The 20,007-nt window shown below is 37.8% G+C and overlaps 1 protein-coding gene across 6 annotated transcripts in view; it reads right to left on the reverse strand.

The window, feature by feature from the left end:
* Chrdl1 (chordin like 1) overlaps nucleotides 1-20,007 on the reverse strand; it is a 110,550-nt gene that overhangs the window by 12,097 nt on the left and 78,446 nt on the right. For 3 of the 6 annotated variants that reach the window (XM_013122332.3, XM_013122331.3, XM_040744493.1), the window contains exons 7-9: nucleotides 15,559-15,626; nucleotides 8,250-8,418; nucleotides 4,716-4,925 (exon numbers count right to left, since the gene is read on the reverse strand). In XM_013122332.3, coding sequence (XP_012977786.1) covers nucleotides 4,716-4,925; nucleotides 8,250-8,418; nucleotides 15,559-15,626 — 447 coding nt within the window. Of the gene's footprint in view, nucleotides 1-1,964; nucleotides 4,926-8,249; nucleotides 8,419-15,558; nucleotides 15,627-20,007 lie in introns of those variants that run through there. The other 3 variants (XM_005082480.4, XM_013122334.3, XM_040744494.1) reach the window with 2 other exon arrangements.

The following is a 20,007-nucleotide window of genomic DNA, read 5'->3' on the forward strand; positions in this document are numbered from 1 at the left end:
CTTACCCACGCTGAAAACTTTAAGACTATGGAGAAGCTATTTTTAAGAACCTCCGAGCCATCAGGGATAAATCCACTGAGGGTTGAATGTTTGGGTAATCTGTGGCTCATACTGATGAGAGACTCACTGTTGTCCAATCAGATATATTGGACTGGACATTGTAATCAAATTGCTATTGTATGTCTCTTTTGGACCTGATTAAGTTTCCTCTTTACCTCTGCCTCCCACCATTTGGCACGGTGAGGACAAAACCAAACCACTGTCATCTCTTGACAGTTCCAAGTTGGATCACTCATTTTTGGATTATCCTAGAATCAAGCTTCCTTTCTCCGTTTGCCTTTCATTTTAAATATTTTATTCCTTGGAAGGCCAGTCTGTTTCAGTGATGTTAGGCAATTAAGGGTTTCATGTTCACAGTTTTCAAATCCAAACAAGGAGGTCATGGAGTGTACAGGGACTTCTATGAATTCAGTTGTTACCTTTACAAGGAGAGCTTATTTTGTTAAACTTTGCTCAGTAGCTTGATGTTGACTATGAATGTAACTGACATATGAAACTCAGCCTGTGATGGCATTAGAAGTACATGTCATGTACTCAAAGTTTTCTCAGTATCCTAAAGAGACATTCAGAAGCACCAAACCCTCTTAAGATCCGAACTTACACAACTGAGGAAATCCACAAACAACAGAACTCCATTAGTGACTCAGCCCTAGTTGAAACTGGAAGACACTAAAACAAATTTTGTTCTTAAATGGATGTATTCAGTAACATCTTGCACTTTCCATCTCGAGGCATGTCACCTCCATGCCCATCTACTGTCATTTCCTTTCAGTGAACCACGCCATAATTGAAGTAATTTTGGGCCATGTCCATTCCCCATGAGAAAATTATCCTGTGACCTCTAGAACCAAGAAAGTTAGACACTATTACTTTGGGGGGTGATGATGACAGATAAAGATGTGTTATCTCATCTCAGGAAGCTTTTTAAACCATAACAGGGGCATTTAATGACCAAATCCTAAAGAAGTGTGTGAGGATTTCTAGGTATTAGGGCAGTACCAGAGGTATGAGAGGTGAGCTGGGGAATCTGTAGGTGTGTGTCTTAGTCAGTTCATTGGTGGACACTGACATGTAATGTGAGGCTGACTGCTAGCAGAGCAGTAACTAGAGAGAAGTGGAATTTACATCATTTACCATGGCCTGTGTTCGTTAATGATGGAGACTGCTCTTGTTTGTTGTGATGAAACTTTTGACTTGGTCACCAGTGAACTTATTTATTTCTTTCCTACTTTCCTTTATTTATTTCTTTCACCACTTTGTCTGTTTTCCTCTAGGCCATGCACCATTATTTTAAGAAGTCACTGACGATCTGATGTTCCTGTTTGTGGACCCTTTCATGTCACCTAGGAGTCTCTTCAAACATCACATTTCAATGACTACTGTTTTGAAAGTGTTTCATGCACTATTCACCATCTCCTGATCTTGTTCCTTTTCCTTTCACAGTACCCATCACATGCTAAAATTACATTCTTGATTTGGTTTTACTGTGCTTCGTCTTCACTAAAATATAAGAATCAGGGTAGTAGCCTTTGCCTGTCTTGTTCATCTCTCATTCTTCAGTGTCTGTGTTTGCATGCAGTAGGTACTTAACATGCATTTTTAGGTCGATTGCAGAACATATTTAATGCTTTATATGTGCTGAATATGTGGAACAGGCCTTGGGCCATGATGACATTGACTCTTGGGCAATACAACCCCTAAGAGTGATTTAAAATGCACACACCCAGTTCTGGCTCACAGAGAGAAAAGTAAATAGAATGTGATTGCAACTGTCTCTTTGCATGATGCCCAATGGATATACTATCTCAACATATCTGATCACGATGGAAAACAGTAAAAATAGCTCATTCAGGGATTGAGTCAGTCAGATTCTTCAATATATTGACAATTGGGATTCTGGCCGGTGGTTTTAAAACAACTTTTATTATGTTTTCATATTATAAAATTAGTACATGTTTACTATTGAAAATTTAGAAAATACAAGTGATAGAAGAAAATACGAATACTTGGTAAGTCAATTATCCAAAGATTATCTCTGTAAACATTCTGTTATTATCCCTTCCAGACCTTAAAAAATGTAAGCACATACAACCCTTTTCTTAACACAAAAATTAAAATACACATATCTTTTGTAGTTTGTTCTTTTAACTTAATGTTTCCATGCCTGCAGTCTTGGTCTATAATTGTGTTAATGGTTACATATTTCATAGTGCAGTTATACCATAATTTAATCATTTCCTTATGAGTGAGTTTTCTGATTGTTGTCAGTGTTTCACTATTACAAACAACACTGCACCAGAAAAGCCTAGCTTTCTCTACCTTTATGTATTTCCATTTACTTTCTCAGGGTAAGCCCAAGGGTGGAGTTGCTTATCTGGATGCTTTCAAACCACCAACAACCTGAGAAGGAAATTTTTTTAAAGAAATGCACGCTCTGTGTCCCATTTTCTCCTTTTATTTGGAATCACCCGTATTAATAAAATCCTAAGCACAATGTGAAACAAGATTCTGTTTGAAAAATCAAAGCATGAAATCAGAAAACCTGATCTTCAGTATTTAGGTAACTATTAATTTTTTCCTAAGGTTATCCTGTATTACCCTTTAAGTGTAAACGTTAGATTTGTGATCAAAGACGAAAACATGTTGGGAGATTGCAAATGACATTAAGATTTGTGGATCAAATGAGACCCCAGCCTTGAAAGGGACTATAAGTCACCATGTTTGGGTGGCCCCGATATCCACATCATTCCTAGAATATGCTTCCTGCCCAATCCAAATAAGCACACTTCCTCCTGAATTTTAGTATTGCGATTTCTACTATTGGCCAGATCTTTGTATCCACATCCTGTCCCTATCATTATGCAAGATGAAGGTTATTGTATTTACCTTAAATTATTACTTCTCAAGTTTTAATATATATACTTCAAGTAGACTCACTTGATAATCTTAACTGCAGATTTGGATGCAGCGCAGGTGGAGTCCTGAGAATCAGCATTTATAATTAGCTCCTATGTGCTGCTGGAGCACCAATCATATTTTTAAAGACAAGAGCATGAATCACTGTGAGCATGCACCGATTGTTCTTAAACTTTCCTGCATATCAAAGGGGTCTGAGGCAATTATAAGAGTCCCAAGTCCAGATCACAATTCAAATCAATTAAATCATAATCTGTGGAGATGGGCCATAGGTACTTTTAGAAGCTCCCTGGGGATTCGAATGTGTAGACAATTTCAGGGATCATAGACAGTGTAAGGAAAGATTCTCATGGACTTACACTGAATGCATTTTGCCTGCAAGGCAGGAGCAACTGTTTAATGGAAGGGATAAATGATGTATCCACGTTCATTTTCAAAAAAGGTTTTTCACTTGTGTTTACATAAATTCTTTACAGAAGGCTTAAGAAGTGATGAACTAATGTACCTGGGAATGGCTAATTGATGGTGGAATTCTGGGATGGGAGGTGGCTATAGGAAGTCATTTGCTTTAACCATATCATTTTGAAGAAAAACATATAGAGGCTCAGAAGGTTGAAGGACCTTGTTCTAGGTCACACAGAGTAGCTGTAGCAGACCAAAGGTACGATGCCAACACTATAGATGATACAGTTTTTTAAAAAATCTAGTTCGTGTATTAAAAAAAACACCATTTGAAAAATTTGTCTTAAAAAAAAAAAGATCAGTAACATTTTCAAGTAGAAAAGACAGTGGGCTGGAAGTGACCTGGGTTTAAGGCCTTGACTGTATTAGCCATTAGTTCATGACTTGGGGAAAGCCAGTTTATACATTATACACTTCACTGTTCTTGTATTTAAAAGAGAAATAATATAATTATAGTATTTTAGTGGTGGAAGGCAGTGAAGAGGAGATAGAGGTTTGATAATAAACACCAAACACCATTAGAATTAATTATTTCTATTTTTCTATAGCACAATAAGGTTACCATAGCAAAACCAATTTATGATAAATTTACAAATGACTAGAAGAGTCTAGGGATAAACATCATAGGAGATGAAATGATAATTACCCTGATTTGATAATCATACATTGTATATATGTCCTGAATTATCATACCGTACCTCATAAATATGTACAGATACTATGCCTCAAAAATTAAAACATAAAATGCAAATAAAAATATAAAACTGGAGCACAGTGATAAACTGCTTTAATTTTTCACATGGGGATAATGAGGCCCAGATATATATGGATGCAGTATATATCCAAGGTCACATAATGGCCTTACATTTGGACCAGAACCTAATCTTCATAAACTGTAACTCATGCATCTCTCATCTTAAAAGAGTACTGGATTATGGCTGGAAGTGAGTTAGTCATTTAAAAGGTGTAAGGTGTGGCTAGTTTTCTAAACAGTGATAACATACACTCTCTAGTTTAGAAAAGCAAGAACAAGTTAAGCAATTTGGCATGTGTGTGAAGTTGTAGACACAAGAAACCCTCCAGAATATTTCTGAGTAGTTAATTCCTTCAAAGCAACCATCACTCTCAGAAGAGGAAAGAATGAAGCTCATTCTTTCTAGAACTATTATCATTATAATTATATGATAGGTCATTTATGTTTCTGATGCACAAAGAAAATAAAACAGGACACTGTGTGACTCTCATTCAAACAAAGGCAGGGCCTCCAGCCAACGCACCTTTTGCCTTTTTACCTGGACACACCTTGCAGCACTTTCCATCTATTTTTTGAGGATACTTGCAGGGGTATCGATTGGGGCAGTGGATTTTCTTACATTCTTGCTTGGTGACATTACAAGTGCATAGCACACATTCCACGATGCCAAATGCCCGTAGATTTGGGTGCCAGGACTCTCCGTGAGAATAGGTCTTTCCATTGGAAACACACACTGAAGGGGAACACAGGAGTAGAGAGTGAAGATGAATTACTAGGCTTAGACTATCACCCATGAATTATTTAAAATATCAAACACCATTTGTTCTGTGATGGCAAGAGCATGCGTTTACAGAGGTAGTCTTTGACCATAGCATTGTTTGAGTGATAAGCTCCCTTCAACAGTTATCCATATGCCTCCGCAGCAGCATCCGAATTCTCACAAATAGTCTGAGAAACAATGGGCAGTCTGCAAATAGTTTTTCAACAGGGTAATGAATGAATTCATTGAAAATGGAGTTCCATTTGTCCTGAACATATGATAAAGAATCTCTAGTAGACTGTAGCGTTTTTAAATATTTTGAGTGGCACAGAAAATCTATGTAGTTTAAGTGGTTATGTTTCTGGATATAAAAATTTCCAAAAGAGATTTTCTAACCAGGAGAGCTAGATGCAAAAACCAATTCTCTTTTCAAAGGGTCAGTTTCATCTATATCCTGAATCAAATCCATTCATAATATCAAATGTTATGAGTGTCTGATCTACAAATAAAGATATATGGGCATGGTATTTAGTGCTGACAGACTATATTTTGGTATAGGAAGAGGGATGCTATGACAAGAGTTAGAAGAAAAGGACCTACATCTCTTAGGTAACTCGTGAGGTGGTGGCCTTTTATGCCTCTAATCTTCAGGCATTTTTTTCAGTTTTCCATTGGTAGCTGCTATAGTGATGTGGCTACAGCAAATCAAATCAACGCTTGCCTTAGAGATAGGTATCTTTTGTCCCTCAGACAGTTGTTGAAGGAGAAGAACAGTCATGACCTCTATTTTTTTGAGGTATCTTGAAAAATCATATATCGGGATTACAGGCAGAGGCAACCTATGAAGGAAAGGGGACACAGAACATTCTTCCTGACATTAAACCTATTAGGCTACTACTATACAGCATGGAGCTGGCTGGGTTCCAGGGATAAATGGACAGGTAGTGCTGTAAAAGGAGAGGCCTGAGAACAAATGTTCTCCATTTCTGAAAGGCTGAGACTGTGGATATTTCAAGCCATAAATGGGTCTGGGTGTGGTTCTCATTATTTCCATCACCTCATCATACCCAAGGAGACCTGTCGGCATCTTAATCAACGCTATCTCTAGGGTAGGGTGTATCTCTTTGGCCAGGGCTAGGGGGAGACATATTCCCACTTGGGGCGTTTCTAGGAATTGACTGATTTGGCTGCAACACAGACTCAGGATGAATCATTAGGCTATTCCTTTCTCATCAAGTCCACTGGGTCACATTAAAGAATATGAAAGATATTGCCTGTCTTTTATTGTCTTTTGCAAGAACTGCTTGAGTACTGGGCCCTCTAACAGGTCAGTCTGTGTAAAGATTTCCAAGAACCTATCCTGGAGAAGATCCCAGTGCACAGAGAGTCTCAATAGATACCTAAAGTGTGAGGCTCTGGGCTATGAACAGAACCATAGAAATTAGGCATGTGTTTCTCTCTTGCCCACCCATTTCTCTCTCTTCCCAACACTGAAACGCTGTTTTATAGACCCAGTTGAACAATGTGGGTACAAAGTTGGCTTTAAGAACATTTTGGCAGGACTTAAGTTTAAAATGTAGGACTCCTGTTGCTTTTCTTCTTTGATTTTTAACAAAGATCTGAGTGTATGTAACACAGGGGACCTCGTCACTATGCAGAGAGACCAGAAGGGTGATCCATACTTAGGGAAAACAAGGCAGTCAATACTACCTATGCTAAGCTTCATCTTCCTTCTAAACATTTGGACTATGGGAACAGTCCAGACTAGGCAGAATCCCACACTCTGCAGTGGAATAAAATGCAGCACATAGAAGGGAAGAGAGCCTCCTCCCACCAACAAAATTCCAAAAGATGATTTTGAATCATCCAGCTGGGGTTTGGGCGTTAAGGTGAAGACAAGAGATTCTTCAGTTAACTCTAACAGAGAGGTCAAGAGAGAAGGGATCTATCCAGATAAACGTGGCAGATGAAGAAATGTGAAGCAGCCAGGGCTTTTGTAGGGCACTGAGGCAGTGAGGGGATGCACCTCTACTATGAAAAATGAAGAGTTCTTAGGGAAATTATGGTATTTGGGGCTTTCAAAGTCTATTTTTGTCCTCAATAATTTTTTAAGGCTTTGCAATGCTTCCAGAGCAAATGGAATCTATTGGGGGTAATTTAGAATTGAAAAATCCAACTGTATCTCTATCTAACTCTTCTTCCTTTCATAAAGTCGTATCAGAAAACTTTGGAACTTAAAAGTCATAAATTTCAAATCAAACACAGATCAATAATACATATTTCTAACTATTTTAATAACCACAATTTTATTAAATTGTATTTAGACTTTTCTCTTAAGCCTGTAGATTTTTTAAATTGATGATTTTATGTATAATCTGAATTTTACATGTAACTAGTAACAGATGTGATGAACTAGCTTTGGCTTGACCAGCTCAGTTGAGATTTATCCTAGTAGTTCTTTGAAATGGATTGTTTTTCACCAGTATTTTTCTTCATTTGGTTTAATAATTTACTTTTATCCCATTCAAAGAATTGCCTTTTGATTTATTTTCTTTCTAAAGGAAACAAAACATGTTTGTGGTTATGTTAAAAGGAACTAGTTGAGCCTTTATTCCAGAGAACTGATTGACAGGATACACAACAAGCTAAGCATCAGTCAACATTATGCTTTTCTCCTCTTCTCACCTCTCCTACTGGAGTTGGGGCAGTGGAGGCCAGAGGAGAGAAAATTGTACCAATAAACATATATGGACGCTCATGCAGCCAGACTCATGGCTGAGTGGTCTACAGTGTTAACCTGCTCAGTGGTCCTGGTTTTCAGCCAGGTGGTTTCTGGATTTCTCACTGGCTCACTCAAATGGAAGGATGATCTCTTCATGTGCTACATGCTGAATGAAAATCTCTAAGATTGGAGCCAGGAATATTTAACAAGAGTCCCAGGAGAAAGGCTATTTAATACTTAACTATTGAGAAGAGCTTTAGAAGTGTTTGGCATCAAGTGCCTTCAAATGTTGGGTGCCCTGCTTATTAAAGATTAGTGGATTTCCCCAAATGACCTCCAGTTCCCACAGGCAACAGAGAAAGTGCTAGAGGTTGCTTCATAAGCACAAAGGTACTTGTGTATACTATTCTGAGTGCATTTGTTGAAAGTCTTACAAGCCCTCTCACTTGTTCATACCCACCTTGGAAGACCAGATTTAGTGATGCACATGTGAGTATACACTATTTATGGAATAAAGGGTCCTGTCCAAGGTTTGGTCTCTAAAGATCAGGCCTGCTGAAGAGGATGCTCTTTACCTTGTCCATGTTTGTGCTTGTTATTGATGACAATCTGTACGATGGTTCCTGATGCTTGCTGGGAATCCATAAGAGCTCCCCGGTGACTTCTCCCCCCAGGAAAGCGAGGAGAACCTCCAGCTTGTCTGCTTGGTGGAGGATCATAGGGAGAACGGAGGTAAGAATGTCTCTATAAATGACAAGAAAAATATCAGTCCAAAACAAATATCAACAATGAGATGTCAGGAATTGAGTTATAGACATTGGCAGTAATTCAATAACTTTGAATTTTAGTGACAAACTCCTAACTGTATGTCTTCCTACATTAACAAAGGTAAGGATGTGCCCATGAGAAAGCAGTACTGGAAATTTGCTGAGGTTTTCTTCTCTCCTTGTGGATTGGACTAGATTCCCAGAGAAACTCGTGAGGAAGAAAACAGCTCCAAAGGCTAAAGCGCCTTCCCAGTTTAAGAGCTAGTCTGCAACACAAGGCAGAAGGTAACAGGTCACAGGAAAAATCCAAATCGGTGTTTAAATTACGAGTAGAGATGCTTATCGGGGAGGGTTTGTGACCTGGGTCATGAACAGTGAATAGACTTTTTAATAGGCAGTTTGTGGAGAATATTCCAGGCAGAAGTTTCCAAATTGAGAAGGTGTAGCAGAGAACATAGAGTCCTTAAAAGGGAACAGTTGAAGGATAACATTCCAAAAGGGGGCTGGAGCCAGATCATGGAGGACTTTAAATGACAAGCTGTGGAGTAAGTACTTTATTTGGTAAATGATAGAGGTGGGAGTATGGAAGCTTTTGAGGAATTTTTTAAAGTAGAGAAGTGACTTAATCAAGAGTTTGTTTCAAAGCACTAAACCCTGTTATGTGTTAGTGAACTGGAGAAGAGGAAAAGGTGGGGGTCAAATAGGGTCTTGAGAATGTATACTGAGAATGTAAGCACAGGCAAAATGGTAGAAGACCACACAGCAGAGCACTTCACTGACACACAACAGTGTTAAGTTCTATGTCTAATATCTAGAATGTACTTATCAATAGCTGTTAAGTGAATAAAAGTCCCTTCCCACTCTTGTGGTACTAACAAAGCAGCCATTATTCTGTCACCGAGAGTTAAGGCAATGATGAGCTCATCTCTTCTCCCTTTTGTTCCCTGGAGCTGAGGTACAGTGCAGCTAGAAAGGGATGGCTTGAGTAAGAATGAAACCTTAGGGATTAGAGCATTAATATGCACTGTTTTAGGGGCATTTGCTATAGGTAAAGAGGAGAAAGATCATGACAATATTTCACAGACAGTTAAAGAGGAAGATCCTTAAGCTCACACTGATGGAGATAGTCGATAAACTGAGATACTTAGAGTATCCTGGACCCAACTTACTGTAACACAGATTTACATTGCTATCATAAGCATATCTTTTGAAAGAATTGCTTTGGGAGAAAGAAAAAAATGAACAGAAATTGGAATAAAAGGACTCTTTTTGACTCCTGACATAAAAATGTCATACTCTGTATCTAAGTGTCCACTCTGGCACATGACTATAACAATTCACACAAACAAGAATTTGTTTCAATTTATTATCATGCACATGGATGGGATTCTCAGGGCAAATATTTTTCATTCCCACGATGGTTGATATGCCTCTTTCTGCCGTAATTGGTTGCATTCCATAAAGGCCATTGCAGACTGTTCTTTCCCTCCTGTTGTTTGACAACATGTTGCCAAAGTAACAAGGAGAAGGAAGTTTGCACGGTGGGTGTCCCATTGCTGCTAAAAGAAAGGTGTTCAATACAGTAACCTTGGAAAAGTTACAAGTACATTAAGTTCTCTAATTCCCAATGGTGAGCACAAAATGCAAAACTGGTCTTAGCACTCAGGAATAGTGTGGGCAATGGTTTGAAACAAAGAACAAAAGCAGAGGCTTCAGAGATTTTCAGCAGAGGACGTTTTGTAGACTGCCTGGCCCCACATGTTCATTCAAGTCTGAAATGTCTCCACAGTCTTGTCTCTTTGCACCCTTGGCCCTTGGCTGGTGCTACAGGTTATGGAACCTTTGATATGTGAAATATACCTGACTGAGCTGGGTCACTGGACATGGACCTTTGAAACTTAAACTTTTCTCCTGTTCCAGTCTGGTTCTCTACATCTTGGTCCAGACACACAATGTGAGGAGCTGCAATGATTGCTCCTGCTACTACAAATTCATCCACTCTTGCCACCACACCTCCTCTGCCTTGATGGGCTTATATCTCCTGAAAGTGTGTGTCAAATAGTCTTTCTTACTAAGTGGATTCTGTCAGCTGTTTGTCACAGCATAAAGAGAAGTGACTAATGCATCATGCCAGTCTTGGTTTTGCAGGTAGAGAAGCTGAGAACACAGAGGAGAGAGAATTTATTCAGAATAACAAGGTTGATGTTTTGGTGATGGAAATAGGAAAAGAAAGGAGAAAAGAAGGAGAAAGAGAAGGAAGCAAACATTTGGCTAAAAGCTATTCCAAGAAGAAGATCTTTCAGCTATTGTGTTTAAAACAGCATATACAAATGGAACTCTACCATGATTACATAAGAGGGTTACCCAAGGAGATGTTAAAATGCCAAGAACAGGTGTCACTCCCAGAGATTCTGATGTAACTGGTTTGAGGTGAGGCCTGGGCTTCAGGAATGTTATATACTATGCAGAGGCAGGAAATCACAGACATGAAGGGGTTTCTGTAGGGTAAGAGATTGAGAAGTGATGGATGTGTAAAAGGTTTTTACTTTTTATATCATTTGAGATTATATTAAAATTGTAGTTTTCCCCCTTTCTTCCCCTCAAACCCTCCTCTAAGCTCTTCTTTGATCCTTGTCTAATTTATAGTTTGTTTTCATTAATTGTCTCTGCATGCGAAAATCTATGTGCATACACATTTATTCGTATATGTAACTTGCTTTGTCTGTATAGTGGCTGTTTCGGAGTTCCTCTTCTGATCAAATAAAAAAAACTCAGAGTCCAATCTACTTCATAAATTTGAGTACAGAAAAAAAGGCTTTAAGACTTTAGAACTGCAAGTGAATTCAGAGCTTATCTTAGAAATTAGTTGTAAAAAGGCCGTCTGAGTGGAGAAGAAAGACAAAGCAAAAAAGGTTCGCTTGAAATGTAATTTTGGTATTTCTGACGTACTAATTTGAAGGTCTGAAAACTTTGTTCAGTTTTTGAGTTAGGTTTAAAACAATTATTTTTCTGTTGGGAGAAAGGCCTCCATTGCAGAAGCTCCTCATAAACTCCTTCTTTCCTTGATCTTGTGTTTAAAAGATGAGGGGTTTGCATGGTTTCACTCATATAAGAATCTAAAGAGTTGATCAAATGTACAATGTGGTGCCAGGCAAAAGTAGTGAGGGGGAAGGGATGGGACAAAGGTGATCACTAAGTCTTACTTAGCAGCAAGAAGTTCTGCCATACTACTGATTATATATAATAATAATGGAGTACATATTGAACACATCTAGAAGAATATTGAAAACTTTCACCACACACAAATTGTGAGGAGATAGATATGTTCAACATAATTTTAACATTATGCAGTGTATACATTATTGAAATACTACATGGCACTGATAAAATTATACATATTAGTGAATTTCATTTTTTTTTGGTTTTTCGAGACGGGGTTTGTCTGTGACTTTGGAGGCTGTCCTGGAACTAGCTTTTGTAGACCAGGCTGGCTTCAAACTCATAGAGATCCGACTGCCTCTCCCTTCCCAAGCGCTGGGATTAAAGGCGTGCACCACCACCACCTGGCTAGTAGTGAATTTTTAGAGAGAGAATAATGGAGAGGAGCTGATTTTGGTTCCCAGTAACTCTGTCTAATGGTTCACATATGTCTGTTACCCAAGGTCTATTATATCTGATACCCTTTCCTGGCCTCTATGGGTATTGCATTCATATGCATACCCCTTCCCACATACATTCATAGAGATAATTAAAGATGTAAATAAAATCTCTAAAAAAGGGATAATGATTTTATTGTTAGAAAAAGAAAACATTAGGGTCTCAAAAGAATCTTCAAAGGTCATTTTTTGGCTCTAATGTTTTACGGTGGATTTGTGGGATATTACCATTGGAGGAAACTGGGTAGAGGACATATAGGACCTCTCTGTATTATTTCTTATAATTGTAAGTAAACTATAGTTATCTGAAAGGAAAAAGAAATGTGTCTTCAGAATGTATTATAATCCACACAGCCACAAAATGATTATATCTTAGTCACTACTAGTCTATAGTCCCTAGTTAGAAGAATTGTTAGGCCAGTCTCTCTTACCAAACAATTTTTAACTGGCTTTATTATAAAAATTCAAAACTAGGAGGATTTTATACTGGAATTAAAGAGCCCCAAAGTCTATACCTTTCACTAAAATTTTATACAGCTAGAGTGGGCACTCTGACATTGTTTTCTGACAATGTGACTGACAAGTAGTTTTTGATCTGTTTCATGTTATTTCTATACTATCCTGGCCAGTTTTATGTTAACTTTACACAAACGAGTGTCATTGGAGAGGAGGGAGTTTCAACCGAGAAAATGCCTCAGTAAGAATGGGCTGTAGGCAAACCTGTAGGGTATTTTATTAATTAATGATTGATGTGGAAGGGCCCTGCCCATCGCAGGTGGTGCTCTCCCTGGGTTGGTGGACCTGGGTTCTATAACAAAGCAGACTGAACAAGCCTTGGGGAGCAAGCCAGTGAGATGCACTCCTCCACAGCCTCTGCATCAGCTCCTGCCTCCAGGTTTCTGCCTTGATAGAGTTCCTGTCCTGACTTCCTTTGGTGGTGAGCAATAATCCTGAAGTGTAATCTAAATAAAACCTTTCCTTCCCAAGTTTCTTGGTCATGGTGTTTCATCACAACCATAGTAACTCCAACTAAGGTATATGCCAAGTTTTTTGCCATCCTAGTGGTAAATCTAATGTCATTTAAAGGGGGTGGGGAACGAAACTCAGAGTCCATCCTCATATATAATTCATTATACATTATATACCCCTTCAATCAATGTATGTTTTTTACTGGGTGTCTACTCTGTGCTAGGTACACACTTTTCCATTAGTATAAATGCTGTGCATTATGAAATTCATATTCTATAATATCAATCTACCTTAGAACAAAGGAAAATATTTACTTACAATAAAGTGGAACCATCTAGGCATTGTGGTCTACCAGTCACAAATGCCTGCTCTTCTTGCTACAATCCTAGATTAAATCATCCCTTAGGGATGTTTAGGAGGAATAATGAGGCTGATATGGGGCTTCTGAAGAGCATAAAAGGAAGAAAAGAAGGAAAAACATGAATGACATTTACCAGCAAGCCCACTGGAGTGGTCTCAGTGCTTACTGTGGAAGCTGAATAGCATAAGGTGACTGGGGCTGAAGTTTTGAATGACATCTAGCTGACAGTCATTAATGCAGGTGCTTTCAACTTCTTACCAAAACAAAAAAAAACTGGTTGAGGAAAAGAGGAAACTTACAGCATGGAAAACTAAGACTGCTACCATGTCTTGTTAGGATCTGTACAGAATCTCACTCTAAATCAGACATAGGGGAATGATGAAAAATTTTCCCTGATTGTGAGAATTCAATCTCTCTTGTGAAATAAATGTTGCTTTTGTGAGGTGCCTGGTGTTGTTTTCCAGCTTGTGCACAATTCTACACTAATTACGAAATAGCAGTGTTCAGAAAGCAATACTGCCAAGTAGTAAAGCAAACTGAAACCATGTACTACCACTGCTGAAACTTTTGGTTGGTGTTGGCAAGATGGGTTGTGCAAGTCAGAACTAGCCTCTGCGACAGTGAATCCTAGCCTACCTAAGTGACATGGTGATGCTTGCATCTGTCATTCAATAGCAAAGTCTGGGAACTCTGTCATCATGCCCTCTGTATTTATGAAAATAGCCTGCTCTATAATTATCTAGTCTCCTGACTTATTTCCAGATTCTAAGGTTTGACAAAATCATGTAATTTTATTATTAAATTCATTCACACAATGGAAAAATATGAAGTCACACAGAAGATTAAGTTAAGAAGTCAAAGCCTACTTTTCCTCATATCTACTTCTGTCCCTTTAGTACTATTCTTACTATGCTGATATAGGACCTTTGAGATAGTTCTCATTTATACATTTATAAAAGCACACACACATTTTACATTCATTTTATTGTTTTGAGTTTTTCTTTCTGTATTTCTATATATAGATACAATTTTGCTTTTAAAATAATATACTTATTTATTTTTATTGTATTGCATGCATGTGTGTGTGCATGCGTGCAAATGTGTATGTGTGTGTGTGGGGGGGTGTATGACCATACATGTACAATGGTATGGCTATGTGTGGAGGTCAGAGAAAAACTTGAGTTGGTTCTTTCCTTTCACCAGGTTGATCCTGGAGATAGGACTCAAGCTTGGTAGCCAAGTGCCTGTTGAGCCATCTGTCAACTCGTGTTATATTTTTATTAATAACTGCAAGTATCCCAATAATTGAGCATATAGAGTCAAGCCTATATTGATAAATATTTATGCTAATTTGTTAAACTTATGAAAACAATGCTGCAATGACATTTTAAAAATCGTTCTTATTCAGCAGGTGCATTTTGTGTGAAATGACAAACACCCTTGTACTTGGAAACACTTTTATAAACCTTTTCAAATGTTAAGATGTTTGAAGAATAACTACATTCATACTTGGAGATGTTCTATTTTGCTAATCGATTATATATATATATATATATATATATATATATATATATATATATATTGTGTGTGTGTGGAGAGAGGGAGGAGAGAGAGAGTGTGTGTGTGAGAGAGAGAGACCTACTTGTTAGATTTATTCTAAAATTTGTGCTAGCAACAGAAATAAGGGTAAAGGGAGGAGAATCTGGCCCACAATCTTTGTTTTTCTTTCAACTGCATGATCAAGAGCTCTCAGGTTTATAAGGAATAAGGAATCTAACCAGTGAAGTGGACTATGTTAAAATCACATAGAAAGCATTTACTGTTGAGAAAACGGGTGGTGACTGTCTTCCTTAGACAGAACATACAGAATTGTCAGGTCACCCAAAAAGAGTACCAACTTCTGATCTAGACAAAAGGCTATGGTTGCTCTTCGTTCATGTTCTTGCACTAATTAGAGACAATAAATATTTAGAGGCTGGTGATGACATTGTTTGTTTTTTCTGAGGAAGGAAAAGAAAGTGATGTTAGAAATGGGTCCACTTTTGGATTTGAGTGAGACTTTTTCCATGGGGGGGAAAAGGCTTGGCTTGCTGCTGTAGAGTGTGGAAATCTTGGAGCTCTTCACACTTACTGCTTCTCTGTTGGCAGGTTGCCGGAAGATATCACCATCAGAATGTTCCCATGACAATTCTCCATCCCCTGTTTATTAAAAAGAAATAAAAAAGAATAAAACATACATAGAAGGGAAAATATTACCCTTTTGACCCAGCCACATTTTTGGAACTATGTTTCTAATGTTCTCAAGGCATTTTAGCTCTTGTGGCTACCCTTCAAGAAACAGCATTGAACTATTTCTCTGGGTGGGTCTTATGATTCAAAACAACTCAGAAGAAAGTTATCAGTTTCTAAATAGATCAACTGGTAACATTATCCAGAATTTGGAATTTAAAGGGGAAAATAATAGCTTTTTACCTTAATATAGCCATCATCACTTTCGCTTATTTTATTCCAGTGACAGCTAAGTATTTTACAGATCGTATTTAATGTGTGTTTATACTATCCTTAAACAATGAATTTTAAAGTTTTCATTGGTCAAGATTTAAGTCCACAATTATGTCTCTGAGAAGCTATGAATTGATTTAAAAGTAAAAGCTAAACTTGCTATGGTTAGAGTGTTTGTGCAAGAAATATCCAAGATGCTGTCTTTTTTACTTTTTCTTTTACAGTTTTATTAACTCATATATGAGTGCTCTATTTACTATGGTTAGTTTCACACCTGCCTACTCTTCCAATTTCTCCCATGTCCCTCATCATTCACTCTAATTCATGATCTCTTCTTTAGTTACTATTGTTGCACACACACACACACACACACACACATAAACACAAACACATAAACATGTATACATAGATAAATAGATCAGAAAAAATTCTAAAATTCACATGGAAGCCAAAGCAATCCCAAGTAAAAAAAATAATGCTTTAGGGGGTTCTCAAGCCACATTTCATATTTCAGAGTTATAGTAATAAAATAGCATAGCACTGTCTTTAATTTTGATCTGACACACCTTTGTCTAGGTCAGTAGTTCTCAACTAAGTCATGACTCCTTTGGGGGATTGAATGACCCCATCACAGGGGTTGCCTAAGACCTTCAGAAAACACTATGTTATGATCGTAATAGTTGCAAAATTACAGTTATGAAGTAGTAACAAGAATAATTTTATGGCTGGTTGGGGGGATCACCACAACACGAAGAACTGTTTTAACGAGTCACAGCATTAGGAAGGTCGAGAACTACTGGTCTAGGTCTATATGATCCACTCTTTGAACAGTAAATTACTATTATTGAAGTCTTCCAGAATAGCTGCTGTTTTGTTCTAAGACAGAGTCCTTCTGTGTAGTTGTGGCTAAACTGGAACTCACTATGTATCCCAGTTTGTTCTAGAGCTTACTGTCTTTCCTTCTGCCCTAAGCTGACATTAAAGCTATGCATCACCACACCCAACTTAGAGTAACTGCTTCTAAGAGAAAGATTTTCTGTTAAAGATTTTGGGAGACATAAGCATTCAAAAGATATGGGTATTCATCAGTTGATCAAAAATAAAAATAAATTGGTTAATTTTTAAGAAGTTTTGGAAACTATGGGGTAAAGGCTTAGGTTTTGATGAGCTCTTCAATGGACTTGGAAGCATACAGAAATTTAAAAATAACTGGGCTGGAACAGCTGGTATATTGCTGGGTACAATCAGTGACTTAATATGTATTTAACTGAATTAAACTGCAGTAAAAATACCAAATTGTGTGTGGCTGGAAGAATAGTTTTCTTCCTATGTGGGTGAAGATGATAGGCAAAGACTATCTGAAGACCGAGGTGAAAACTCTGACTAGCTACAGTGAGAGTTGGCTATGACAGGACATAATGTTGAGGAGTCAAATAGCAAGTGTTGAATGCTACATAAGTGGAAATATTGATACTATGGTAAGTGAGACAAATCATGCTGGATCCTATGCCCTCAAGATGTTTGCATTGAATTTGGAAGTGACTGGATATCAGTTTAAGATGCAGTTTTAAAACATGAAGGCTGGCAACCGTAAAAAGAAAACCACAAATGGAATATATATGCTTAAGCCATATTGAGTTGGGAAGATGAATCACAGGGAAAGCATTTTAAATTTTATTTTAGAGGTAGATGCTTACAGAGACACTGCTGGTGTGGACAGAGTACCTCAGCTGAAATGAGTGACATGTGCAAAGAAGCAGCACTTTGGAAATAGCAAGCCAAAAGGAAGTAAGCACGAAGAAATCAGGTATTGTTTGAATAGAAATTTTAGATTGTGAAAATATGGGGCTGGTAACTGATTGGAGAGAAGGGGTGAGGGAGGAGAAGGAGGGTCAGAGTAGGGTGTTTTTGAGGTTAAGAGGGGTTGTAAATTATTTTGGGGCATCAAGAGCAACGAAGACTTCACATTTCATCCCATTATTAATTTTTAGGTAGAGAGTCCTAGGGTGCAAATGATACCCAAGGAAGGGTCTTCTGACAGCAGAGTGTATCCTAGCTGGGGACCACTAAATCTTGAGTCTAACCACGAGGCAGCTATGGTAACAGGTGACAGGCCATGCTGCAGAGCAAAAGCAAATGTTAAGACTGATGGTAGATATGACCACAGAGGATGAAGGCAGAGAAGAAAACAGTATAAAATCATTGTCAGCTTGAGAATCTAAAGAGGTGTTCAGCGTCCTTGGCAGGACGCAGTAGGGATCAACTGAGATTTGTGTGCCCTGTTTTAGTTGGTAGTGGTCTGAGCCAAATGAAAGTAGACCAGGAAGACAATTAGAAACTAGAAAGTGATTTACAGGTAAATGGTAAAATGAAATGTAATGAAGCTACATGATACAGCTCCAAACCAGATCTGAGTAGCTGAAGAGAGAGAGGAAATTACAAAAGAAGAATCACAGAGCAGTTTTCTTCATCATGTTCACTTTAAAAGATTTCCTAACTGATAATAGCAAACAAGCGGTTTCTTAGCCTAGACATCATAGCTCAGTTTATTATAGGTAGGTACTTGAGTTTTGAACAGGTTCCTCATTAAAGAGCCTTTAAACACTTAGAGTCCAGTCAAACGGCAGAAGCATTACAGAAGCATGTAATCAGAAACAGGCAGAAACCTAAGACAGCACCGCAAATGAGGTAAGACAGTGTCAAGCATGGCAGCAGAAGATTAATATCCTGTAACACAAAGTCAGATGAATGTGTCATAGCCTTCTATTTGCAAATCCGAGTACTTGCAGACAGATACATATGCATAATATGAAGTATCTTAACAACTTAAAAAGTTACTGGAGCTATTATTTCTGGTATACACACAGAGAGAGAGAGAGAGTAGAGAGAGGGAGAGAAAGGGGAGAGATACTATTTAATGTATGCATTCTATATGTTATTAATACATAATATATAATTACATAATCTACAAATAATATATACTACATATACTAGGGACTGCTAGTATTTCAGTCAACTTTGAGATTTGAAAGCCATCAGAGTTACATTACACAAGTCTGACCACTTTAATAAATAGCTGCTGAGGGTCTCGACACTTCAGCGAACCTCTTTAATTGAAGTCATCATCGACATACTGAAAAAATTATTTTACATGCTCATATTTTGTATGTCTAAAAGTAGCTCTCTAGACCAAGGTAGTGTATGTTTGAATAGCTAAATATAGATACTGCATATCCATTCATAATCTTAGCTATTATATTGCGAGGAAAATAGGCACCAATACCCTAAAAACTGTTTCATTTTCCCGACTCTCTGGAAATTTGTCTGGAGTGATATGGAACTTTTTTCTTTCAACCATGGCTTTGAAAAAAAGAACAGTGATTCTAATGGAGACAGATGGATTCTAACTAATTCCGAGAAGCAACAAGATGTAATTTTAACCAATTTTTTAGACCAAAATGAAAAACAACTTTAGTGTACTGTATGTCAAACAATATTCATTTAACCTTAAAAGCCACATGTGTTGTTCATTCAAATCTCAATTATACTCTGAGTGGTACCCTATGGGGCTGGAATGGCTTGGCTTTCTGGTAATGGGAGAAATGGAGAACAAGTATTTGAAAAATGGTCAAAAGCTAGGCTGAAATTCAGACTGTTTATAACTTCCACAACTTCCATTAATCTCTGGTTTGCTTGAGAAGAAGCAAACTCTTCTCTCTCTCTCTCTCAAACAAAAAAACTTTGCGTACAAGGAGATTCTGATATACCCACAAAGATAGATCCCCAACGGAAAATTATGCCAGTGTGTAATCACTTCTGAACCACATAAGACAGCAGAAATACGGTGGCCATAAGGTCCAATTTATCTAGGCTAACCTAGTTTTATTGTCTTTCTCCTTTTATCTGCCAGGCACAATTATTACAACTTCATATCTTGATTTCTGAAATGTCTGGTTTAGTGGGAAAATTATATAGTCACTCTCATCATCATTTTAAAAAGACATGAATCATTGGGGTGGGGGTTGGTATCACCATATTTTCAAAGAAATGAGTTGAAACCAGCAGAAGCATGGCAAAC

This window comes from Mesocricetus auratus, unplaced genomic scaffold (genome assembly GCF_017639785.1).
Source record: "Mesocricetus auratus isolate SY011 unplaced genomic scaffold, BCM_Maur_2.0 Super-Scaffold_100003, whole genome shotgun sequence".
NCBI lineage: Eukaryota > Metazoa > Chordata > Mammalia > Rodentia > Cricetidae > Mesocricetus > Mesocricetus auratus.